This window comes from Opisthocomus hoazin, chromosome 26, assembly GCF_030867145.1.
Source record: "Opisthocomus hoazin isolate bOpiHoa1 chromosome 26, bOpiHoa1.hap1, whole genome shotgun sequence".
Taxonomy (NCBI): Eukaryota; Metazoa; Chordata; class Aves; order Opisthocomiformes; family Opisthocomidae; genus Opisthocomus; species Opisthocomus hoazin.
Window position 1 is genome coordinate 4,320,051 of NC_134439.1, and position 26,825 is coordinate 4,346,875.

The 26,825-nt window shown below is 48.9% G+C and overlaps 1 protein-coding gene across 16 annotated transcripts in view; it reads right to left on the bottom strand.

Moving 5' to 3' along the window:
- MAPT (microtubule associated protein tau) overlaps positions 1-26,825 on the bottom strand; it is a 54,606-nt gene that overhangs the window by 25,874 nt on the left and 1,907 nt on the right. For 11 of the 16 annotated variants that reach the window (XM_075443803.1, XM_075443802.1, XM_075443798.1 and 8 more), the window contains exons 2-4: positions 2,798-2,883; positions 1,341-1,427; positions 227-313 (exon numbers count right to left, since the gene is read on the bottom strand). In XM_075443803.1, coding sequence (XP_075299918.1) covers positions 227-313; positions 1,341-1,427; positions 2,798-2,840 — 217 coding nt within the window. In that variant the 5' untranslated portion in view covers positions 2,841-2,883. The remainder of the gene's footprint in view (positions 1-226; positions 314-1,340; positions 1,428-2,797; positions 2,884-26,825) is intronic. The other 5 variants (XM_075443801.1, XM_075443809.1, XM_075443813.1 and 2 more) reach the window with 2 other exon arrangements.

The following is a 26,825-nucleotide window of genomic DNA, read 5'->3' on the forward strand; positions in this document are numbered from 1 at the left end:
TGAGAAAGAGAGAAGAAAGGGCTGCAAGTTTCCCCCAGAACAGCGAAGGCAAGAGGACGACTGTAACCTAGGAATTATTTCTGCAGGCTGTAGAGAAGAAAGAAGCACTCATCAGGAGCAAAGCATGCCTGTGAGAGGTTCTGCAGTGTTATTTTTAAGCACTAACCAGTCCAGCTCTCTGATCTGCCTGCATCAAGAGATCAAACTGCACCTTGGTCTCCCTCACCTGTGGTTCCTTCTGGGATCTCCCCGTGCTGTTCGACACCACCCTGATCCTCGTGGTCTCCTTCCTCCACTAAAGGTGCTGTGGCATCTGAAAAACAACGCAGCTTTCACATAGCTGTTGAGTGGCAACACCCTGTGGAGGCCAGGACATGGCTGAAGTACTTTTTGCTCAGAAAAGCATCCGAGTCCCTCCCTTCAGCCAGTGCTTGTGGAGGGAGACAACCGAGCACGACATAGCAAAGCCAGTATCGCAGAGACAACATGAGCTGTCCCCTCTGCCACCTTCACAGAAGATCAGTTGGCCCACACCTCCAGTGGGACAGGGCTGGAACCGGTCAGCATCTCTGTCCACCTTCCTTTTACAGAAATTTTGCAAACTAATGCATTTACCTGAAGTCTCCAAGAGACAGATACTTGGGATTAAAGCAGCCAGAGCAACACAAAAAATGTGCAGTTAGTTAAAATGGTGAACAAGTCTCCAGACCACTTCAGAATTAGATTCCTTCCACAAACGTAGCATTCAGCTAACACCATGGAGCAGCACAGGCATACCCCAAGTCCTACCAACATGACCTTTACATCAGCACAAAGTTTTATGTATAGACTCTGCCCACCCCATCATTCCAGCCTGAATCATGCTCTCCTAACGAACATATAAATACTGAGGGGACAAAAAAAGAGTTATGAGGTACAGCTAACTCTGAAATGGAACACATGGACCAGGACATGCTGGGAGTGGGGAGCACAACGATGCAAACCTCTGGCCCTGGGAGCACACAACATGGAATTGCTCCTGGCTTCACTGAGCTAACGGGACCTTGCGGTCACTGTGTAAAAAGTCCTCAGGAAAGAAACCGTAAGCAACTTCCTGAACTACAATAAACCCTTCACCTTCTCTTTGCCTTCTCACGCACTCTCCGCCTTTAAAGTTCATTATCTTGTTCTGCAGAGAGGCAAACATCACTTGTGATGAGACTAATGAAGAGCCTTTGTCCAAGAGTGCAGACACTCCTCCTGAGAAACCCCACCAGAACACGGCATGGCAAGTCTTTTGGCAAGGTGTACCACGACCCCATCCATCATGGTTTCAAAGCAGTAAGTCAAAGAGCTCCCACCTTCCGTAGTTGGGGTGCTCTTAGCGTCAGATGTTTCAGAAACAGGCTCATCTGATCCATCATCGACTGGTATCTGAAGGGGATAGCCTGGAAAACATTCAAATACTTAGAACAAGTCCTTGGCTACAAATTATGGTCTGTGTATTACGAACTCTGATTGCCCAGATCTACAGCAGCAAGAAACTGTAACTGGCGACTATAAAACACCTGAATTCATAAGCAAGCAAAGCGTGAAAATGCCAACCAAAAGCACCAGTGTCATCACCAAAAGGAACAAGTGAAAACCCATCAGCAAAAGAAAAGCCCAGTGAACCGAACAGCTAGAAACAGCAAAGCACGGCACAAGCAGGAAAGGAGATCTTAGCAACGTAAACAGAAAAGATGTACAACTTTGGAGTCACTGCTGTCCTCTCTGCCATTTTTGGAGCCATTAGCCTCCCTCCCAGAGCAGGCTGCTGAGCACTTCCATGATACATTAATTCTAACCATCGCAAACCAGCAAGCCTTTGTAAAGGGCTTGGTGTAGCACGTAACGTACTGTGCGAAGACTTGGTTGAAAAAGTCATCTTTTGGAAGAGCAGGTCAAGAGGCACAAGTTTCCTCTCTTCAAGGAGTCTGGGCAAATAAAATGAGAACTGAAGAAAATGACTTGGAAAAGAAGATTCAAACTAGTGTAAGCAAAATCCCTGAGAACGTGTGACGTGCAAAGCTGAGGCTACAAGCTGAGAGGAGCTATCAGACTGAAATGTACTACAGAACCCAGGATGAATGGATGCTATGGATTCTCTCCAGGTCAGAGGCAATCCGTTTATCTGGTTTAAGGTCTTTCCAAAGCACCTCAAGAAAAGAAAATTCATATGATGTTTATATAGACCACAGCCGGGACTGAGTCCCACCAGGCGTTACATGGGTTTCCAAGCTCAACTGTGGAGCATGGTGGAATGAGAAAGGAAAGGCTTCTTGAGAAATGCAGGTCTGAAATATGGGGCGAAAGACTCTTGCATGGCCGCCTCTCCCAGAGCTCTCTGTTCAGTTCCCCCCATGTCCCTGTGCAGGTGAGAAAAGCAGGCAGCAAGCAGCAGCATCCTTGAGCTGTGTCTCCAAATAAAAGCAGTGCTGTATTTTTATAGCGAACTGAGGAGCAAACACAGAAAAACGCATTTGCAAAGCTGCAGCAATAAGATCATCACTAGTCTGGATACTAGGGGTTGTTCTCTCTTGCTGGGCAATGATATAAAGAACCAGTGTTTTCTTACAACTATGAACATCAGAGCACCTTGTGGGCTACCTGCTGTCCACTGGCTGCAGCCAGCTGATCCACGGTAACCTTCCAGACACACACACCATCTCCTCCTGGCCATTCCCTCACACCCAGGCTCTGCTCTCCCCACTTAGGTCATTCTCTCGGCAGTGGGCAAGGCAGGTCCTGTACCCCACCTCCTCCTGGAGGTGCTCACCTGATGGGATGTGCTTCTCCTGGCCAGCTGTGTGATCCTCCATGGTGACGTCCTGACGTTGCTCTGCTATCCTTCAGCAAAGTTACCTGAAGAGGAGAGTAAAAGCAAACACTGACACAACAGGCTTTCACCCAGAGCCCAGCTGGTGCGCTCCCATCCACTGCTCCACAAGACAATTTTGGTTTGTCAGCCAGTTTCCAAGAACGTTAAGCATCTGATCGCAACCAATCAGCCAACAACAGCCAATCACCTTTTCAGCCACTGTAAGAAGATACCTACTTTGTTCCCTTTTCCTGATGAGCCCTGAAATCACACCTTTGCACTCGAGGAAGATCACAGCTCAAGATACATGTTACCTATTGGGTTTCACGCCAGTGCTGAGATCCTCCCTGGAGCATCCAAACCCACCAGGAGCAAGTTTTGTCTGCAGTCACCAAGTAGAGGACGACAGTGGGAAGGGAGTGCTAACCTGCCAAACTAGCACCTAAAAGGGCTGCCCTAGCCAGAACACTCTTCAGCAGAGCAACACCAAGCTCGCAGCACAAGATGCCACAGCAATCCACACTCAAGACAGAAAAAATTCACTTAGGGGTACAAGTCAAAAGGAAAACACGGATTTCATATAAAGGACATATAAAACAGCCCACGTTCCTTGTGAACAAAGGGAAGTTCTAATTATTCCAGCACAAGCAAAAGAATGTGCCAGTCACTGCATCCATCACAACAAGGATATAGGCAACTTCTGCCCAGCTGCAACATCAGAATTCCTGAGGTATTTAAGGTGTCCCAAACAAAATGCCCACCCTGGTGCACACAGGACACTGCTTGGCTGCCATTTCGTCACAGGTGATCACCAGAACCTGCATGCTTAGTGCAGATGTGCTTCTGCGGCAAGCTCCAAACTCTGCATTTGCCAATTTAACCAGTCTTTCCACAGAAGTGTCTACTGGCAAGGTGTGATGCTGCTGCAGGAAGGGATGCCTTCTACTCCTGTGGATACACCCAGCAGGGACACACAGCTATACCGATACACTGATCATCTTGAAAGCCATCCAAAAGTGACATACAGCGGTAAACCAGGACTCTCCAGAGATGGATTTGGACCACGGACTCTTAGAGAAGAGGGTCTCACTTGGCTGTGGGTCTGAGAGGACAGCACAATGGCTGCTTTAACCCTGAATTCTTCTTGCAGTGCTCAGAAAGTCAGCACCATGGTATAGAGCAAAGCACTGTAAGTAGGTCTGGACACTGGAGTGGAAGTTAGACAGGTACTAAAATTCAGGTTACGTTTTTCTAATGTGCATCCATCTGCAAAAGGAAATTAGCCACTTCCATGAAGCAGGGACCGTGTTTCACCTTATTCCCATGCTGGTTGGGCAGACATTGCTTTTAGTTGACTTCCTAATAGATGATCTAATAACAGCCACTGGCAGTGATTAATAACCAGCTATTAGTGTAATCACACATCTGCCATGACCATCAGAAGAGAACGAATCCAGCAATGAAGCTCAGGTTACCAGCAGCATGGAAGCAAACTCGTGGTTTTGTTTGCTGGCAATAAATTAGCTGGATATATGGAACTACGCAAGAGGTACTCCAATGCTAGTAACCAGATCTCTCACCCAGCTTTTTTTAAGCCTTAGCAAGATGACTATGCAATTTAATTTCTGCCTTAGACAGCTACAAAGCCATTTGACAGAACTGTACCAAGTAAGTTCAAGAATTTGCCCTGAAAGGAAATCACCCATTAAAATGGAGGTATAAAATAGGAAAGAATTAAGTATCTAATTTTTGCCCCCAAAATAGCGGGCCCTAATTATTTGGACATGTGGCTGCCCTCCTCCCAAGGCTCCAAGGAACATATTGATTATATCCTGGTCTCATCTGGCTGCCGCTTGGTATTATTTACAAGTCTACTTAGCACTGAAATACTAAAATATAATGTTAACCTAGTGTACAGGGCACAAAAGCAACTTGGGCATGAACACGAGCATAAAGTGGCACACAAATGTGCTGCTGTTGTGTGTGTCCTTGTGTGAGCGCATGTACAGAAGAGTGACCTCTCTGCCCAAAACACACACACAGCACTGGGAACACTTTTCCCCATGCACTGCCCTGTCTGTTGATAGGAAAACACGGCTGGGAGAAGTGTTCCTACCCCACTCATAACTGGTGGTCCCCCCAGCCCAGCTCAGTTCACTAAACATCTATGGATATTATTAACATCTTCACTTTCCAACTGCAGACCCAGAGGCAAAGCACTCACAAATCTGCTGCGCTGGATTCAAATGAGGCTTACTGTTTCCTTATACTGCCTCCTTTCTCTCTTCCTCCCACCTCTTTTTTGAAGAAGAGCAATTAGTGTCTCCTCCAATCTCCCTGGAAAGACACATTTAGTTCTTTCTTGCCTCTGGACAAGAATTTCTTGAGACACCATCCAGAGAGGACTCTGAGCTTGGCAGCTAGTGAGCTCGCATACCCCGCCAGAGGCTCATCTGCTGGCTCCATGGACAGCATCCGACACAGCCAAAGATCTTCCACTTTTCCTCCGAATAGAGCATTTAGCATCAGTGCAGCCCTGGCACAACTGCAGTGAGCAATGATTCAGCAAAGGCCAGCAGATCTGCTGGCGGGCGCGCGAGGCTGCTGACTGTCACCCTGTCAGGGCTGGGGCTTTTCAGCACAAAGGAACGGCCGGCTGTTTTTCAGAGAAGCTGATGATCTCGCGATCTGCCTGAGCTTTGCAAGAAGGCCTTTAATGCTGTGCTGCTCACAGCTGGGCAGAGACAGACCCCATTCCACTGAGCTCCACCCATGGCAGGATTCGGCTGTCTCAGAGCTAAAGGACTGGAGATGGGCTCGGGAGGATGTAGCCATTAATTTTTTAAGAGATGAGAGAGAAAGAGCTGCCTTTTCTGTTACAAGGAAAAAAGCACCACCAAAAGCCACAAAGATACATGAAAAAAAAAACTCAGTGGGACCCTGAGAGCACCTGAAACAGAATCCCAGCACGGCAGGGGCTGGAAGGGCCCTCTGGGGATCACCCAGTCCAATCCCCTGCCAAAGCAGGGTCACCCAGAGCAGGCTGCACAGGACCTTGTCCAGGCGGGGCTAGAATATCTCCAGAGAAGGAGACTCCACAGCCTCCCTGGGCAGCCTGGGTCAGGGCTCCGTCACCCTCAGAGGGAAGTTCTTCCTCGGGTTCAGCTGGAGCTTCCTCTGCTTCAGTTTGTGCCCGTTGCCCCTTGTCCTGTCGCTGGGCACCACTGGAAAGAGTCTGGCCCCATCCTCCTGACACTCACCCTGCAGATATTTAGAGGCATTTCTAAGGTCCCCTCGCAGCCTTCTCTTCTCCAGGCTGAACAAGCCCAGCTCCCTCAGCCTCTCCTCATAGGAAAGATGCTCCAGTCTCCTCATCATCCTCGTAGCCCTCCGCTGGACTCTCCAGTAGCTCCTCATCTTTCTTGAACTGGGGAGCCCAGCACTGGACACAGTACTGCAGATGAGGCCTCACTAAGACAGAGTAGAGGAGGAGGAGAACCTCCCTCGCCCTGCTGCCCACACTCCTCCTCATGCACCCCAGGATCCCATTGGCCTTCTTGGCAGCCAGGGCACGCTGCTGGCTCATGGTTAACCTGTCATCCACCAGGACACCCAGGTCCCTCTCCACAGAGCTGCTCTCCAGCAGGTCCGCCCCAGCCTGTACTGGTGCATGGGGTTGTTCCTCCCCAGGTGCAGGAACCTTCACTCGCCCGTGTTGAACTTCATCAGGTTCCTCTCTGCCCAACTCTCCAGCCTGCCCAGGTCACGCTGGATGGCAGCACAGCCTGCCGGTGTATCCACCACTCCTCCCAGTTTGGTGTCATCAGCAAACTTGCTGAGGGTGCACTCTAACTCTTCATCCAGATCATTGATGAAGAAGTTGAACAAGACTGGGCTGAGTACTCACCCCTGGGGGACACCACCAGTTACCAGCCTCCAACTAGACCCAGCACCGCTGACAACAACCCTCTGAGCTCTGCCATTCAGCCAGTTCTCAACCCACCTCACCGACCACTCATCCAGCCCACACTTCCTGAGCTTCCCTAGGAGGATGTTATGGGAGACAGTGTCAAAAGCCTTGCTGAAGTCAAGGTAGACCACATCCACTGCTCTCCCCTCCTCTACCCAGCCAGTCAGGCCATCATAGACAGCTATTAGATTGGTCAAGCATGAATTCCCCTTGGTGAATCCATGTTGACTACTCTTGATAACCTTCTTTTCCTCCACTTGTTTAATGAAGTCCTCCAGAATGAGTTGCTCCATCATCTTTCCCAGGACGGAGGTAAGGCTGACCAGCCTGTAGTTCCCCAGGTCCCCCTTCTTGCCCTTTTTGAAGATTGGAGTGACACTGGCTTTTCTCCAGTCCTCGGGCACCTCTCCTGTCCTCCAGGACCTTTCAAAGATGATGGAGAGTGGCTCAGCAATGACATCTGCCAGCTCCCTCAGCACTCGTGGGTGCATTCCATCGGCACCCATGGATTTGTGGGCATCCAGATTGCTTAAGTGATCTCTCACACGGTCCTCCTCGACCAAGGGAAGCTTATCCTTTCTGCAGGCTTCCTCTCTTACCTCCAGGGCCTGAGATTTCTGAGGGCCGGCCTTAGCACTAAAGACTGAAGCAAAGAAGGCATTCGGTAACTCTGCCTTCTCTGCATCCTCCGTCACCAGGGCACCCACCTCGTTCAGCAGCGGCCCCACTTTATCCCTAGTCTTCTGTTTGCTGCTGATGTACTTGCAGAAGCTTTTTTTGTTGTCCTTGACATCCCTTGCCAGATTCAATTCCAGGTGGACCTTAGCCTTCCTCATTGCATCCCTGCATGCTTTGACAACATTCCTGTACTCCTCCCACGTGGCCTGTCCCTCTTCCACATTCCATAGACCTTTCTCTTCCATCTGAGTTCTGTTAGGAGCTCCTTGCTCATCCATCTGGGTCTCCTGCCTCCTTTGCTACGTTTCTTGCTCAGTGGGATGCACCGATCCTGAGCATGGAGGAAGTGATGTTTAAACAGCAACCAGCTCTCTTGGACACCCCTGCCTTCTAGAGCCCTGACCCACAGGATTCCTCCAAGTAGCTCCTCGAAGAGGCCAAAGTTAGCTCTCCTGCAGTCCAAGGTTTTGATCCTACTTATCGCCCTGCTTCCTCCACGCAGGATCCTGAACTCCACCATTTCATGGTCACTGCTGCCGAGGCTGTCTCCAACCTTCACAAACCTGGCTGCAGCTTACGAAATGCCCTGGATGCTCATTCACTTGGACACAGTGATTTTGGGGGCTGATGCACAGTTTGCTATGGAAAGCAGAAGCATCTCCCAGCAGATGAAACACAACGTCCCCCTGCTGTGCCTGCAGCACGGCAGGCAGAAGAGCAGTGTCAGTCTGTGCCCGAGCCACAGTGTGCAGCAGTCAGTGGAGAAGAACAAAAACTTCTCCAACCGGCATAAGCCAAGGGGCAGGGAGGGGGATCCAGCTCCCACATGGTTTCCACAGCATCTTGCTTTTAGCTGAAGAAATGCCACTCAACAGATGTCTTTCTCCCAAGCGCTGCCCCTCCCGTGTGGCTCGGGAAGCATTTCCTACAGCTTGGCCTCCAAGTCCTGGCAGGACTGAGATTTAAACCCATTGCAACAGGGCTGATGATATTTCATCAGCACCAGATAAGTAAATAAATAACATTAAGCACACAAAGCGATTCAATGGGTAAGTACAAGTCAGCTGCACCACCATTATCTCTGAGCTGCAAAGCTCTCCCAGTATAATTTGAAATACACAGGCCATATAATCATACAGTTCTAGTCACCAGGAACATCATCTATGAAGACATTTTATTCCTCCCCAGTGGATGCTGAACTTTATTCTCTCCCTCTTCCTTTTTCCTCCATTGTAGATACCAGCTAAAAGCATTGCTCACTCAAAACTGTACTGATGATGCACACTTGTTTGGGACAGATCTGTTCAGTTGAAACCAAGAAGCAAAACTGAAATGCCTATATGCAAACCTCTTCTTCTTCTAGTGGGAAAGTCTCAGCTTTGCTTCAGGTTTTCACTCAGGTAATAAATTAATACGACTAAAGAGAATTTAAATCTTATTAAAACTGCATATTTTAGATTAGACTTGTTAAACAAAGATGGTCTGAAAACTGCACATTTGAAAAACTACTTTGAATTTTGAAAAAAGTCCATAATGTTAATCCTATTTGCTTTTCAAGTGGGGGAAGGGGAAATCCTTCTTGGGGAAAAACATAACATTAAGGGGAAAAATGTTCTAAAAAAACTGTAAAATCAGCCCCACCTTGAAGTAATGGTTCAGCGATGAATAATTATGCCAACGATAGCTGTGCAGAGATAAAACTTTGGCAGCACCCTCTGCATGACAGATAAAGGACAAACGCTCCTAAGAATCTTATCCATTTCCAGCAGAACTATTCTTGTTAAGCAGGGACACTATCTAAAAAGCAACAGCCTATGCCATAATTAACAGCTCCTCCAAACCTCCCATTTTTCAAACCCGCAGCCCGCCTTTTGAGAGAAGAGGCATCCCGAGCAGTCATTTCGAGCTGCGCAACAAGGTACACGAGGAGGCAAGCAGGGGGGCAAAGTTTTTATTGCCAGTAGCCGGAGAAAAAGGCTGATTGCTGGCAGTGTAGGCTCAGCATCCCAGCACCTCTGGTTTTTGCTCCGTATGTGCAACCTAGTTAGGGCTCTAAACATAGACGTAGTTTGTCTGAAAAGTGAGTTTAACTGGTGAGAGCTCGGCCACCTCCTGCCACCAACCGCCGTTGCTTTGCCATTCACATCAGTGTTGAGACAAGACACAGGCTGGCACACAGCGTATTTCACTCCCAGGCTTGAAGTTGCTTTCCCAACAATAAAGGGCTACAAAACAGTGGCCTCCAACGGGTTTGAGAGTTGAATATTGCCAGCCCCGCCCTCAGACCAGCATAACCGAGAGAGGAGCAGTTACTGAAATTGCTGTAAGCAGGGTGGGCTGGAGGTGTGCGTGGATCCGTTGGCGGAGCAGGGGGAGCGCAGGGTGGCTCATGGCACTCCGGTCACCGGCCAACATGGATGCCCTTTGCCACGACTCAGCCAGCCAAGCTCAACACTGAGCAACCAGGAGCAACTCTCAAGCATTTCAACAGCATGTCACGGCTGAACTGGGCCCCAGGGAAGTCCCTGCAGGTCTGTGTTGTACAAAATGTTAGGGGCTAAAAGCCAAAACAGCAATTTATACCCCAAAGAGCCCAAACCATGCAGGACCCCATATCCAGTGAGGAAAAGCCATAAATGAAATGATGTGAACCTTTAACAGCCATCGACAGCACTGAAGTTTAGGTCAGGCAGTGAAAGATATTAGCTCAAGGCTCACAAGACATTTAAAGAGGAAAAAACCCACAATTTTCCTTGCAGATTTTGGCAAGGATACTGAATGCAACATCACTCCTCTCTCAGGAGGTTGCAGAGACCTGACAGTACAGCCTATCAGCTCTATGTGGCGGTTCCCACACTGCCTGCAAAACCACGTACCGCCTTTTGTCCAACACCCACAAAGGTCTCTGAGCCAGCCGGCAGCCAGCCTGACCTTGCTTCATTTGCGAGATGCAGTGATCGTGAGTCAAGACACCAGAGCCACATCCCCAACACTGTCCTGCGTTCATGCCCAGAACTGAGCCAGAAATGACAGCACTGCTCTTCTTCCACTGCCTATTCTGCAAATTTATTTTCTAAATAGCTTATTAGGGTTGAAGGCATCAATAAAATGGCTTGGTCTGGTCCATCAGCAGAAGTAAAAGCTACGAGAGCACAGCTGGGGTGGCACTGATTCGAGTAAAGCTGGCTGCTCAATTCATGGCAACCTCCCGCCCCAGCACAACCTACACATGCGAAAACTGGTCCAAAAGAAACAACTGCTGCATCCTTCCTTCGAGAGGAATTGTAACAACAGCTACAAATACTATTTTACAAAGAGGGAAGGAGAACAGGGAATGCCTATGCAAACAGAAAATTAAATCAATAAATGAACAAAATACACAAGAAGTTCCCAACTAGAACACATTTAAGCCTGGTCACAGGGCATAAACCAGCCCCAGGTGTTGGAAAGAAATGCCTTCCATGAAGCAGAGTGTTCCTCCTGCCTGGTGACCCCTCTGCACTGCAGAGCAGGAGGCCACATGTCCCCGCACAGCTCCATGCCCAGTCTGCAGCAGCAACTCCTGCACAGCCAGAAAGCAGGCACCCCGGCCGTCTCATTGGAGTGCAGTCAGGACGCACCCCCACCAGCATGAAGACACAGCAGAGCCCTCATTCTGCTGCCACGCAGGCTAACTGCCAGCAAACCACGCACAAAGCCTCCAGCACTCTCTGCCTGGGAAGATTTAGATCCCCAATTAAGTCGGGCAGCCCAAAGTCTTAATCCCTTAGCAAAAGGTTTCTCCGCAATGAAAGGTAAATAAAACCAGGGCTGAAAACAACATACCCTGTTGAGAGTGGCCCAGTGGCTGAGGGGGAAGAAAGCAAACGCCAGGGACCACACAGCTGTGCTTCGACAGCACTCAGCCTTGCGTAATCTGTGCCAGACAACATCATTAGCACTGTCACAAAGGAGCACGAAAACGCATCCCCGCAACCCTGCTGGTGCCAGGAGATGAGTGCTCCCACGATGCCCGTCCACGGAAAGTGGGTCAGCAGCTGCACCCCACTCACCCGTGGGCCGGGCTACAACTGCAGCCCAAGCATCAGCAGGACACAGTTCGACAACCGCCATTCCCGAATGGCCGTGGGATTATCCCTGTTCACAGAGGAAGAGGTACAGTCTCGATCTGCAGCAATTCGAACTGCGCAGCTCCAGGGATCACGAGTCTGGGAACTAATGGCTCAATTTACATACACACAAATCCCAAAATAAACTAGGCATTGGCAGTTCTGTTTGCGGCTGAGTGTGGGGGTTACTAGCCACACACTAGTAAGAAAACGGAGAAATGAGAAATTTCAGCCGGAGGCAAGTGCAATACTTTGAGAAACACTGGCTGGATTTGCACACTCTGGTACTCACCACTGGGTCCAACCATGCTCCATCTTTCACACCAGCCACAAAATGTCCAAGCAATCACCCAGCTAATTTCCAGAGTCAAGCCTCTTTCTTGGCTCTTGTGGCTTGTGCTCAGCCGCAGCGGTGTCTTCCTTCTCCATTATTTAATCAGTAAGGGCAGTAAGTGCCCACTCTTGTTACTTGAAAATGAAAATTCAACAGACACGAGCTATCTAAGTGTTACCTCTGAAAGGTGATCAAACACAAACAGGGAAAAGCATCATTCGATCTGAATTACTTAATTAAAATGAAGTGACAGCCCCATGAAATAACATCAGCCTGAAAGGCTGTTCATAATTCATAAGCAACTTCCTTTTCATCTCCTTTGTGTACTTTTCCAAGTACTGTTTTTCTGAGAAGCTGACAGAGAAAGGAATATGGGCGGTGATCTCATTAATCGCTGGCACTGCCTAATACGCAGTGAGCTGAGAAATAACATGGAGTTTCAAGTTATCTAGTCAAGAGGCTAGAAAAACTTCCTTCAGGTTCAAAGACAGACAAATGCCTCTTAGAACACTAGGAGGGAGCTGCAAAAGAAATAGTTTCAAAAATGGGTATTTCTCCCCTCCCTGATTTTTTCCGTATTATAGTTCAAGTGACTCCTTGGGGGCCTGGAACTTTTGACACCTTTTCCTGGGGGCCAGACACCTTCCATGCAGACATGAGATGGGTTTAGGTTCATAGCAGAACAGCAAGGATGGTCACACTGGCTTCATGTACATCCATCTGGGACCCAAAGGTTACTGAGAACAGCCAATAAACAACTCCCATGCCAGCTAACAACCTATTATCAAGTCTGGAAAGGAGATGGGGAAAGCGGAGAGTGGTAACACCGAGGGAAAGGAAGCCCCAAGCAATGAGATGCCACGATTCTGTACAAACCGCATCAACAGGGAATAGAAAAGCTGGGTTCAAAGACACAAGAGCTCAGGGAACCGTAGCAAATAGCCCTTACAAATCTGATCTCTCCACAGCCAAGAGGTCTGCAAGCTAACTGCTGGGGGGTCACCAGCTGGCAAAGGTCTCCAGGGCACATTCGTAGCTAGAGCAAAGCCAAGGGATACCCACACGCTGACAAGTTCCTCAGTGTTGCTGAGAATTAAACTAACAGAATTTGCCATCCCAAATCAGCTTATGCCCAGTACAGCAGCTGCCTCCAAGCAGGGTGGCAATTAGGCAACCAGATTATCCAAGCACACAACTCCAGCCCACGGCCCGAGCTGCAAACATAGCTGGACTCAGGAGATGGGAAATGGTTTTAAAAGGGCACCACAAACGTGGCCTCTTCCAGGAACAGCAATGTGCTGGGAATCACTCAAGGGAACGCACACAAGTGCTTTGCAATGTAGGAATATTAACCCTAGATCTTGCATCAGTTGCTACTGACAGAAGCACAAGGTGGTTTACCAAAGACATCGTTATTCCCATCTTCCCTGCAAGCAGAATAGAAATGAAAAAGCTCATTATGGAGCAGGCTGGGGACAAACCAGAGCAGAAGCTGGGCTCCCACAGACACCACAACCTGCGTGCTCCCAGCTGCACGGCTCTCCTTCAGGCAGGGCTCTCTGGAGCAGCACTCGAGCAGAGACCCCAGAGGAAGCTCCTGAAGGGCACTGCAGGGACATAAGCGCAGCAAGGCTTCACCTTCCACCTCACCATCTCCGTGTCAACCTGCAGCATCTACTGCCACTATTAGCATCTTCCTTCCTCGATCTTTCACCCCCCCTTACCTTCCTTTTTTGCTTTTTGCCTGGCTTACCTGACCAAGTCAGAACCAACCTTTTGCAACAGCATTACAGCTGCCCCACTGTGTGTCAGCACTCCGGATCACCCTTCTCTTTCCATACTATGATGCAAAGATCAGGCTTTCCGTAAATCCACTAACTTTAGCCAGATTAAAGCTCTGATCAGAGGGGCTTACACAGCAGCAAAAAAGGAAGCAACAGTACTTTCAAAGCTTGCCCTGTCTGTTCAGCAGGCTCTTCGTGAATAGACGGTAGAGAAGCCTCTTTGGCAGGGATTTACTAGGCTACCTTCGGATTTCTTCCCAGCCCCCTGCTAGAATATCTTGCAGTTGCGCGTTTCACAGAGCCACGAGATGGTGGATAAATTCTTCCTCCCCCAAAACCCTGCTTGCTTGAGAAGCCTTTAAGCAGTTGAACATGTAGAGCGGATCAAAGAGAAGGCAGGAGATCTTATTTACCAGCTAATTCTCTTTGACTCTTCCCATCTCAGGCTCAGCCCAACCCGCTGGAAATCAGAGCATCTTCCCTGCTGCTGCAGGTTTTAGGGCAGGCTCACTAGCATTCAGGCTCATGCCAGTCATTATTCACTTAACAGAAAATGGTGGGAGCCTAATATTTCCCCTGTGCTGCCTTTCAAATGCTGCGATGTGTCTGAACTGCTATGCCTGGCAGTACGGCAACGTCCTCAGCCAGTCACCAGCTGCTAGGAGGAGCTGCTGCCCCAGCCTGCCTGCTGCCACCAGAAAGAATCCAGCAGGGAAGGAAACAGAAGTCATCGTGTTCTTAGCATTTTACCTCCCAGCAACAGCAGAAAAGTAATGCTAAGGTGTGCCTGCACGGGGAGAGGGAAAAGAGGAAGGAAAAGTTCCCAAAAATGCTGCTGGAGTCTTAACAAACAAGGACAGTCAATCGCATGACACCGTTCTGCCCCATCAAAGTCTCCTTTACCTTGGCTAGCAAATTACACCGTGAGGAGCAAGAAATTGCTTTCCTGAGAGATTGCACCGCCTGAAGAAAGAAAAACAGACATCCATCCCCAATAACTGACGGCTGCCGCACTCCTCTGTCACTGACATGGAAGAACTATAAAGGATGTTCCCCCGACAAGCAGCCGAGGAAGGGCCCTTTCACACAGCAGTCAGTGGTAAGAGGAGTCTGGCAGGGCTCATCTGGTCTGCGGATGCCTGCAATCTACCACAAGCAGGACTATTAGTGTGGCCAGCAGTTTCTCCTGGTTATCACAATTTTCTTCATTAATATGAGGTCAGAAACAAACTGACAGGACTTATTTCATGCTCCAGCGGGTACCACAACACATCCCAGGGATGGGAAAGGCTGACAGACACAGGATCACCCCCATTTCCCTGAACACAGCCAGTGTGGGAGGGCGCTGAGCACTGTCACTGCCTTCTTGGGTTCCCAGACAGAGCTCCTGAAATGCAATTCTGTCAACCGAAGAGCTGAAAAATATCCCAAAACTCGCTCTTTACTAACCAGCCAGACATCAAACACCCTCAAACAAGCAGGAGGGTGAGCACACCCATGCTGGCTGACGCCAGAGCGTGGAGCTGAGCTCTCAGACGGGCACTCACTCCACCTAGCAGGTGTGGGACGTGATCGACCGAAGTGCCAGATAAAGGCATTTCTAGCTGGTTGAAAGCAGCTCTGCTGTTCATCTTCACGCAAGCTCTCCAGCACCATCTCCATTTTACAACCCACTACTCTGCAGCGCAGCTGTGTGCTGTAGGACCCAGCAGAGACGACTGCCAGTGCGAGAACCAAAGCTCTGCTAATTTCCTTTCTCCGCAGGCTTTTGTAGTGGCACACGTACTACAGCATCCATTTGGTGCATCGGCACCACAGGCTAGAGAAATGTCTGAAACCTGATGTGAACATGGGATTAAATGCAAGCCCTGAGCCACCTGCAGAGCACACACACCATCGGCACACCCTGCACTGAAGAGTTTAAGTTAAATGTTCTGCAGTTAAGTGCAAAAATTGCAGAGTCTGTCGCAAGGAAACCCCCTGCAGTACTTAGCTGCCTTCCTCCCAGCCCCATGAACCTTTTATTTCTTTGCTGCAGGAGAAAACCGCCACCGTCCACCTTTGCTGTCTTGCCCAGGTCCCCAGGGACACTGCAGCAGGTCGAAGCCTTCCTGCGCCGGGAAGGGCCACATCCCGCACCCTGCAGCAGCTGCCCTGGCCAGCTGGCCTCAGTGCAAGCACAGAGCAGGCTGCACACCAGCTTCCTTCCCCTACCTCTCAACGTGCACAGGCAGACGACGCTGCTGTGTTTGGTGCTAGGCTCAAAGGATGCTGACACTGAAAAGAAGAGATCCATGCGCAACCAGAAGCCTCACAAATAAAAAGAACTTAATTAGAAGGAAACTTTATTTACATCTGTAAAAGGACTTGAAGATGTGTATACATCCTAACACCTTCCACCTCAACCAAGACGGTAACGTGTGGATGCAGTGCAGCACCACAGGAAGGGCCCAAAATATGTGGTGAAAAACATAGAACCCTTGGCCTCCGAGCAACAATGCTTTGATTGTGGGAAGATCCAAAGAGCAAGGCCCCTACCTCAGAACTGGGCAGAGCAAGGCTGCAATTCGACAAGCCAGGTTTAGACCACACTGCTTGGTCCTTACTCCTTACAGCAGCCGCACTGCTCCAACATCCCACTGGAGCTGGTTCAAGGCACTAAACCAGCAGAAACTGAACGGCTCACAAGCAGAAGATGTGTGTGACAGTAGTGCTAAGGGTCATCTCACCCTGGCTTTGGAGCACCAACACAGCAGAGGGGGAAAGCATAGGAGGCAAAGCAGCCCATGCCAGCACCAGTCACCATCAAGCTACACCTTGAGCTCCTCCAGGTTTTGCCGCCAGCTTGAAAAAGACACTGTCAAGACACAAGCTATGTGTTTATTGCTTACTTTGATCTCAGTTGCTCCTCTTTCTTTGATTTCACAGTGCTGACAACATTTGCTGCACCCTGACAGAACAGCCTATGCAGAAGTTCTGTGAATATTCAATGCTGCCACAGTAATGAAGATATTATATATAAAAGATTCTTCACGCCACAGCTCTAGCCTACAAATGCGAGTGGTCCTAGTCAGAGTGGATGTGACAGAACCAGGAGAGTGCTGTGGACACTAACGCTGCAAGAGATTTTCTCAGGGCAAGGAAAACATTCAAGGTATCTTCTCACATTGGGCCTTCATTTCTTAAGTTATTTTGAGCTGTTTCAACACATGGATAGAAATTAAAATGATGACAACGGCACCATCTGCTCCAGCTACTGCCACACCATCGTGGCTGGCATCGCTCTGGCAGTGACAGAAAGTCTGTCCTAGGGAAGAAGCCAAGTCAGGGGAGTTTTCCTATGGAGCACTAATTCACTGCTACAGGACCCAAGCCTGCAGAGCTCCCGGCTGCAAAGGTTGCGGATGCAGAGAGGCTTTCGGTACTGCCACAAGCAGCACAGAGGAAGGGCACAGGGCACCCAGGCAGTCAGGTTAAGCAGCAATGCTCACTGCCCTCAGCAGCGGCGAGAAGCCCAGGGTAAGCATCTCGGACACACACGTGCAGGAACAGGCGTTACCAGCTTGCCTGAAAAATCACAGCTTACCACTGCGGTAGCACCACAGGTCTCTATGCACTCCTGTGACAAACCATCCTTGAAGTTTGCCCACAGTGCTTATTCCACCAAGCCACTACTTTCAACCACTTGACACCCAAATCAGGCACCAAACACCCTCTGGCCCCGTAGTGTCCAGTTCCAGCATCCCAAAGACACCTGACAGCACTGGAAGGCAGCAGGATGGCTTATCAGGACAGTCTCTCTGTAAATACAGGGGCAGGAGTCATGCATTCTTGACACACTGGTTTCTTGCCCTAGAAAGAAACAAACACGCCTGATCTCGCAAGCTTTCAGGGCTGTAGCAGGACATGTCCTCACCTCAGCAGTCTCTACGCTACAAGACAGGGCTCAGAGAAGGCGATTCTAGCTTCTGCCTAGCTTTTCTGCATTATTTTTGCTTTTCATGACTAAGAGGCACTTCAGCTGAGGTCAAAAGTCAGAGTGTGTTTCCTGAATGTCTTTTTTTAAGGCCAAAAGACACAAACAATAGGACACTCATCCAGCATTTCTGGTACACTTACATCTCCCTTGTCATGTTACTGCATAACAGCAGAAAAAACACTGTTCCCTCAAAATGTTTGCAACAGAATTTATTAAAAACTAAAAGCAGCATTTTTTTATTAAATCTGTATCAGGAGGGGCAGTAATAAGATAAATGCAGAAAAAAACTCTAATCCGGAGGAGCTCAAGTTAAAAAAAAACCACATCAGGAGGGCACAGCGCAGGCATGAGTACGTGGTTCAACTCCTGACAGAGAGGGCAGGGACTGGGACACGCCAACCAAGTCAGCGAGCGATGGGGTAATGGGTGGGCACCCCAACCAGCTCACACCCCACCGAGAACGGGGAAGCTGCTGCCCCAGGCACAGAGAGCAGCTGATCACACTGTCCATGCGCTGCCACCCTTCAGCCAAGGGTGCTGGTGCCTGTTTTGGCTCCAAGTTTTACACACCATGCCACAAACACCAAGTGAGAGGTGCGGTGGGAGACGGTCGTGTCTCCCAATACCCAGCACAACTTAACAGAACTTGACAGTCAGAGCTCTTGCTTCTAAAACAATAAAACTTAAAAAATAAGCTGTATTTCTACCTTTATTTTTCATAACAAGGGAGCACAGTTTGAACCGTGCTGAGGCACAAGACAAGGATTTTCAAGTAAGGATGAACAACAAATAAAAACCTTTATATACAAAACACATCCCTACTGAGCACTCGGATGTCTCTCTCCAGCTGGTCTTCGCCCAGTTTGGGCCACTCGGGATGACAGTCAGGTAGCAGTCTGTTTTGTCTTGATTCTAGTTTTATTGAGCTGATGAGCAGATTTGCAACAAAAGCAGATGCTGGCAGCGTGAATAGTGGCAATCCACATGGGAACTCAGACCATAAATTCAGCCAAAGAGTTGTAAAACCATTATTTGCCCTCCCAACCCAAAGGTTAAAGGAGGAGCAAGTTTAAAAATCAGAATCTATGTGCATTTAACCCTCCACAAGAATTAGTTGGGAGCCTAGCTGGTGCCCATCTTCCTTTCCACAGAGATGAAGAGCAGAAACTCTCTGAATCTAAGGCTGCCCCAAGTCTAGGAATTCAGGCTCTATCTTCCCCAGTACATTTGTTAAAAATAAATGAGATGCAATCAGTCTCCTCAGGGATTTTATCCCCTTTCAGCTCTAAATGCAGCTCTGCTGTCACACGTATGATATGTATAAAATGACAGCCTGCTTCAGAGCCTTACATCTTGCTTAAAATAATATTGCTCCTGGTCTCAGGTTACGAGGGATCCATTCATGCTCAGTAAGGTCACAGGCTCTCTCTAAATCACTAATACAAAGGTTGGAATAAACAGCGTTGCTGGTATTTCAGTAGCGCTTCTTTTTATTGCAGTGTATGAATAGAGACAGACTATTTGAAGAGGCTCTGACCACACCTAGAGCCACAGCGCTTTGTCATTCCTTATCGAGGAAGGCAGAGAGCAGTTTACCGCTGGTGGGAGATGCTGGCTTCTGTTCTGAGACTGAGATGAGGCAGCAGCAAAGCAAACCCCACCGCAGCCCGACAGCTTTATCCATCTTACAGAATCGCCCATTTTCACAGATGGGAAGCATTCAGCACATTTCCCTCTCCACAGACGACAGGACTTTAGTGCCTAGCGATCCTTATTCGGTTCCAAAACTCCTTTTACATACGCTGATCTCCCTTCAGCATCCCTCAGGTATGCCCAGCTCCCTCTTGCTGATGAGGACTTTCCAGTATTTCACCCAGGTTATTTCAAGCTGTTTGCCACAAGCATTGGTAAGGTGCTTTTCATCTGCACACAAACACTGCCACAACCACAGCACAGGATTCTCCCGTTAAGAACTTCAGCACCAAGAGCCTCTTGGGTGTTAACAGAGCAAAAAAACCCATGGAGTCAAAAACTCCTCCATAAGCACAGTACATGAGCAACAATAACTCATGAAACGTCCTTTGGAGCTGAACATGGACCTCAGACAGCCGTGACAATAAACCCTATTATTAGACACAACAAAAGCAGTGACATATTTGAGAGATTAAGGATTAATAAATGCCTTCGCATTAAACAGTATTCATGACTCTCTTTCCCTCTCGCCTGGAGGAACCTGGGGGAAGGGAGAAGCTGGCAAGGTAACTCAGCTAACACTAAAATAGGAGCAATGCAAAACTCATGCAAAGTAGGCTACAAAACCACAAAATAAGGATGCAGTGATGACAGCTCAGCAGTGCTGCAGGTAAGACATCCCCAGTGTTGGAAGCCCGGTACGTCCTGCAGAGAACTGGTACCCATCCTGCTCTCAGCAAGTCCCATTGCTGAGCTCTTGCCCAAGGCAAGGGCCAGGCCAGCACTGGCTGCCTTGGCGAAGAGGCTGCTAGGGGCACTGCAGAAGAACATGGACCTGGGTCTGCTGGGAAGATTCAAAATGGAAGGTAAAGAAGAGAGGAACAGGCAAGACCGATGAGAAAGGAAAGGAGATAGGACAGCATGCCCACGTGTGCACATGGCGCTTGGATTTGGCAGGTGCCCAAGATGCATACACTGCTCAGGATGGGAACAAATCTGGGAGCATCGCAGTAGACTCCTTTCTCCAGCTCACAGCTACCCTTTTCAGATCACCCATCCACCACCAAAAACCCTGCAAGTCTCCACAAGCCCGAGTCACTCCCCCATTTCAGTCCCATCCTTTCTGAATCTGTTCTCTTGCTTTCTGATGGGCAGTGACTGTAAGCAACACCACAACTTGAGCAGTAGATCTTTAGCTGGATTTTTTACCAGCTTTCCTTTTTATACCCAACAGCAACATTTATTACTTCCGCTTATACATGCCTGCCAGGCTCTCCATTATTGCACCCGAAGATGCCAAGGGAAAAGCATGTAGTTTTCTGTCCAATTTGGAGATGCCCATTGTTAAAAGCTACTTCTACAAACCCCTCCAGCTAGCTCCAGGGCAGCATCGTTTGTCATGCTGATGAGGCAGTAGGCAAAACCACATACAAAGAAGTAACTTCAGAGGGCAGAATTTGCTTAGGGTAAAGTCTGCCCTTGAATTCAAAGTAAGTGGGAACTGAAAATGAACCACAACAGGCAATTCTGACTTCAGGTTAAATCCCAGCCTTGAGCTCAGTGACACCGCAAGCTGCAGCTACTGGCAGAGAGCACGTGAAGCTCCACTTCTGTAACACAACCACACAAGCCAGCTTCATCGCAGGTCTCACCTTGGACCACAAAGGTAATTCAGTCCCAGTAACTCTTAGCCCATCACATCCAGGATCTGCAGTGGGAGGGTAATAAAATACTCAGTACCTGCACGCAGCTAGTCAGCACTTTGTACAAGGTGGGTCAGCATTAGGAAAGGAACATGAGACAGTTACATCTCTTAGGTTTCCTTTACTTCTGACCATACCAAAGTGAAGTACGCTTTCGGGCAAAAGCTGCATTTTCATACAGAGGCTCCTCTGGCCAGCCTGCGCTGACACATAACCCTGCAAGTTCACAAAAGACTAGAGCTACAAACCACCCTGCAGGAATCTCATCCCGCTGGATTACCCCTTCTTTTGGGAAAGTCTCTTTCGGCAGACCCCTTCCATCATTGCTATGTCCTCAAACTACCACACCACGAACGCACTCACCCTGAGCCCTGCAAACCATGAGAGAAACATGTTGTTACCTGTAAGGCCAGTGCAAGCAAGCCTTCAGACTGGACACACAGCTCTGACACTGCTGTGCAGACATGTTGCAGATCGCCACTCCCAAAGCCCCCCCACTACCGTACCTCTGGTCAATGAGGTCCAAGAGCCCCTGCCCAGGACAAGGACCCAGGGAGAAGACAGTATGTGCATATCCCCTCAGCCCTTAGTTAGCTTTACTACATCTCTTTGGCCTTCTTGTCGGGCTGCATCTCAGCCCGATGAGAGCTCACGTCGTCGCTGCACTCACCACACACCACTGGGGAATAAACCCTTCATCCTCTGCCAAAGACTCACCCTGCTACCTGGATCTGTGCAGCCACAGCAGTCAGCCAAGATAAACATTGCTTCCCCATCACTTTGACTCTGACAGACCTGCTCTGCCCTCAACTGACAATGTGCACAGCTGGCCAGATGTGTTCCCTGCACCAGGACCCTCACGTGAAGTGATATTTGAGAGAAAGGAGCCGAGATGCTTGTGACCAAGACACACACACCTTCATGGCAAGACCAAGCCAATGCACCTTGGAGCTAAGTCAAGCTTTGATCAAATAAAAGATGAAATGTTTCTTACACAGGGAAGAATTTAACCACTCTGAACAGCCCTCTACTTCTCCAATTTCAACTCCAGAAGGGCATCCCAGTAAACACTTCTTTCCAATGCATGGGAGACAGTCGATTTATCTCAAAAATGGGTCTCCAGGCCAGCACAAACATGCATATTGCTGAGCTGGACATGTTCAAGGATCATGGGAGAGGCTCCTTTCGATTTTGTGAGCCATTTGCAAACACCTCAAGGAATTTCATTCTGCAGCAAGTGACCTGACACACTGATGAAATCCATTTGAAATTACATCAGGCACTTCCAGGCAGACAGCCTGGGACAGGAGCTGATGGGGAGCCATAAAGTGAAATGCATACAAGCGGCAGAAAGAGCTTCAACTCTATCACAGGGCATACAGAGTCACATGCGCCCTATCCAAAACCTTGACTACGAGTGGTTTCATCATCTCTCTTGTAAGTGCTGAGTTTCTCCACGAACATCAGAGTTTAATACAGCCCTTCTTCCTATGGACGTGTACAGTCTGTCCCTTAAGACTGCACCTCATCCTATAATAACCCACATCAGCCTTCATCCTTCCCGTGTGCCTTAGAGCATCATCACAAACAGCCAAGCCACAGCTCTCTGGCAGCAACACACACACCAATCAGCTGAACACGACAGATCAGGGCCAAATCTGCCTGCCTTCCAGGGGCACAATCGGTGCAACCCCACCAACCGCTCCGCAGCAACTCCAGAAGAGCACTGAGGGAGGGTACAGAGGCAAGGTAGTGATACCGGATCTACTCTAGGAAGAAAGGTCAAGGCAGGTACAGTGGGGAGGCTGTAAAGATGGAAATAATTAGCCAAACTGCAGTGATAATCCTTTTACCTTAACAGAAGGTATCCCCCAGTGCTCCCATTCCTTGGATATTCAAAGGGAAGACAATGAATACAGGAGCCATGCCTGCACATAACGATTGCCTTTACTAATCGGAATACTTGGAAGGGAAAGGGAAAACCAGTGCATTTACTTCTGAGGAGCATGAAGGGCTCATTAGACTTGCATAGAAAATCCACTCAAGTCTAATGGCATAGATACATCTCCTCCAGACTCCAGTGCAAAGTGCATATGCTTTCTACAGGAACTTTAGAAAAAAAAACCCAGCCTACAACCAGCAGATTTCAGTGCAAAACAAAGCTCCAACTAGCAGATGGAGGAGATCCATCTCGCTGCAAGATAAGATTCAGAGTCATTCAGTCCCTCACAGCAGAGTTGTGCCCACCTTAAAAATGACACAAGAGGTTACTTAAAGGGCCACAATTCTCTGCTATATCCACTTCACCTCGGGGTGATCTGCAAAGACAGCTTGAGATTGAAGGCTGTTCACGCTTAAAAGCCAAGCAGGAGCAATGCTGCACTGAGTAGATGCTCCATTGCTTCCACATCTCCAAGAAGAGGTGGTCCAAATCAGCAAGGGCTGCACCTCTGGCAAGGCAGAGCCAGCCCGGTGCTCTGCCAGGCTCTGGCTGGGCTGACTGCCACCATACAGCCCACCGAACTCTGCCCAGAATTACCCACCCTAATTCTCTTCCCGTACTGGTCCGAGATGAGTGGAAACATCTCTGCACTACTCTGTAAGGAACAGCAATCCAGCTCAAGTTACTTCTGCAATTACCTCCTTCCTTTTCTATCTCCACAGGTAGGCAGAGCCCTGCCGGCAACCCATGCGTCCCAGCACTGTCTACTCTATTGATGAGCACACCCAACTGCAAGGACACGTCCTCGGGGTGAGCCCCAGACACCGTGCCAGCTCACCTCCGGACTCTGAACACCACTGCTAAGCAAGCAAAGCTCACAAGTGGAAAGCAGAGAATACACTGCATGGGCAGAAAAACCTAGAAAGCCAGCACAGCTCCGATGCGACTGCAGTACTAGTGAAAGAACCCCCGAGAGCTGCTGTCCTTCTCCCAGCACATCAGCTGGTGCTTTCCTGAACAGGGGCCGAGAACAGTCAAGATGCCAAGGCTGGGGTTCCCCCTCTGCCTGGCTATGGGGCAGGCACACCAGGGAAACAAGCAATCAATTCTGATTTTGTTTAGCAGTCTCAGCTGTTCTGATAAAGCTAAATGAAAACCATTTTCATTTTGCAAGAAAGGGCTCACAGTGCTTTTTCACACACCACACAGGTCTGCAGACCTTAGAGCAAGCCATATACCAGAAAGCACAACACGCGATGCTGTTGTTTGGGAGCTGGCTCCTTTACCTGCATGCAGAGCCACAACCCTCCCAAACCCGCGCCATGTTCCAGCAGCTCGAGAGACAGCCCTGACACGCCACACACCTTCTCAACATCATCCAGACAACAGACCCACGAGCCTGTCATGAGTCCAGGGCACTTCACTATGAGCTTCCAGTCCTGCTCCACACCTACATGCAGCCAGCGCACAGCCCAACAAGCAGTAAGCCAACCTGCTAGCCAGCTGACCCCATCCACCAGCAGACTAAACAAACTGGAAATTACTGGGAGATGGGCAGAAGCCAGTGCCCTGATTCTTTCTTGACTAATGCATCAATTGTCAGAGCACTGCTACAGCTAAATTAGCAGCGCTCCCTCAAAAGATGCAGAGACAAAAACCAAGCCTTATCGGCACACTGGGCTGGCAAAATAAGCTTATCTGCTTAAGACAAACTCAAACCTACAGCTTCCAGCTTTTGAATAACGTTCCTACTGGCAAAATAGGAAAGGGCCACCCTCAGCACTTCCCCTCAGTCACTGCTTCATGATCCCATTTTCAATGCTTTGCAAACCAAAAGGGATTTGTCTGAAAGTCTGGACATGGACACACCCTGGCATCTCCAACAGCAATGCCAAGCGCCCGTAGAGGCACACACAGACACTCCGACAGGCAGAGCCATTACAGTTGTGTTGCTGTAAGTGTCCGGACAATTTCCTGCTCCCATGTTGATGAACACAGGCTTTCAGAAGGAACAGCAAAGACACCATCTCAAAAGCATTTTCAACGTGGCTTTCCCCAGCCATTTCAAACAGCTCCACAGTGCTGCAAAGCTCTACTTTCAATGAGGATATAAATGTCATCAAGGAGCAATTTGCTCCACTCCCCGCTACTACATAGCAAGAACTGCTCAGCTAAACCCCAGCACATATGGAAGGAGCAAGGGGGTACCCAAACACTTCCAAATCCTGTGGCTGGCAGAACCCTGAAAAAAGACAACGATGTAACATAGATCAGTAAGTATTCAACGAAGAACACGCTTCTTCAAAATGAAGCAGAGGAGCATGAAAAGCAGCAGATTAAGACACACACCTTACTGGCATGCTACAAGTGTCCCTAACTAGATACACCGGGCTCAGCCTCAGCGTGGAAAGAGGAGTTGCAGTGTCACATCTCCCTGTTTATTATCTTATGTGGACTCCTCTCCTGGCCAGGGGAGCAGACTTCTTCCCCACGGCTTTTGGGAAGAAAATGAGAAAGCTGCAGCACTACTTGTTCAGGACAGATAAATAAGTTTACTTGGTCCAGCTGGGTCCTGCTGAAACTGCAGTGTATTAAGCACAGAGGGAATGGGACAGTTCGAATGTAACACCTTGGGAAGGAAGAGGCTGGAAGCAGAGGGCAGCAAGGTGATCCGGAGAAACTGATGCAGGGTGAGGAAAACCAAGTTGGAAGCCTGAGCTTCTTTACACTTAAAATGGTACTAAAAACGGGCAAGCAATGAGGGAGGGAGAGACACAAATCCCATACTATTGCACTTGTCACCTGAAGGACTGGACTCATCTCCTCTCCACGGGAGCTCAGCACAGGGCACGGCGGTCCTATCCCTTCTGTCCTCATCCCAGATAATCCCAGCTGATGAAGGATAACTGTCCATATCTCATCTGTGATGCCACCTGCGCCTTCCAGAGCAGATAACAGCCTTGCTCTGCCAGGCAGAGACCACAGCATCTTGATGGATCTCGACTTTGTGTCAGTTGCAACCTTTTCACCTGAAAGCTGCAGATCAGCGGTGAGCTGCTCCAGAGCAGGGCTGAACAAATGGTCCTCTTTGAGAAAGAAACAGAGCTTTCATCTAAAGGCTTCAAACAATGGCAACCATGCTCCACACTTTCACTCATTAAACCAGGCAGAGCTGATTTAGTTCAAGTTTCTCAAGGGTCAACTTCTGGCCATCTTGGTGTGCAAGATGAAGACACACCCACAGCACCAGACACCTCCATGCACACACTAACGGCCTAATAACATTTTAAATCAAACAGAGCTCACCAGGTCTTTCATTTTAAGCTCTATGTGTTCAAGACTCAACTGTCTTAATATCCTCTCATGCTGCAATCAAGCCTTACAGAGGATGGAGACCCAAGCAAGCAACCTGTGGGACAGGCATTACATTTTCCCAGAGCACAAGAGCTGGGTCTCAAAAAAAAAAAAAAAAAAAACCCAACAAATCCCACCTGCATTTTAATTCCAAAGCCCTGAACACAAGCCTTCACTTCCAAGGGTGTTCAGCAGCATGAGGTACCTCTGCTAGCACTGGGAGATGGCACAGGGAAGCATGCCACAGCCATACATCTCCTTCCAATCACCATTATTCTATCTAGAGCAAGATTAAGAGCATGCAGTACTATCAGGTGCAAATTCTCTGCCTGGAAAACCTCCATGCACTACAGTTAAGCCATCCAGCACCTTGCTTTTCTCCTTTGCTGCACATCTTAGGGGAAAAAAACCAGCATTTTGCATGTCAAAATGGAACAAAGT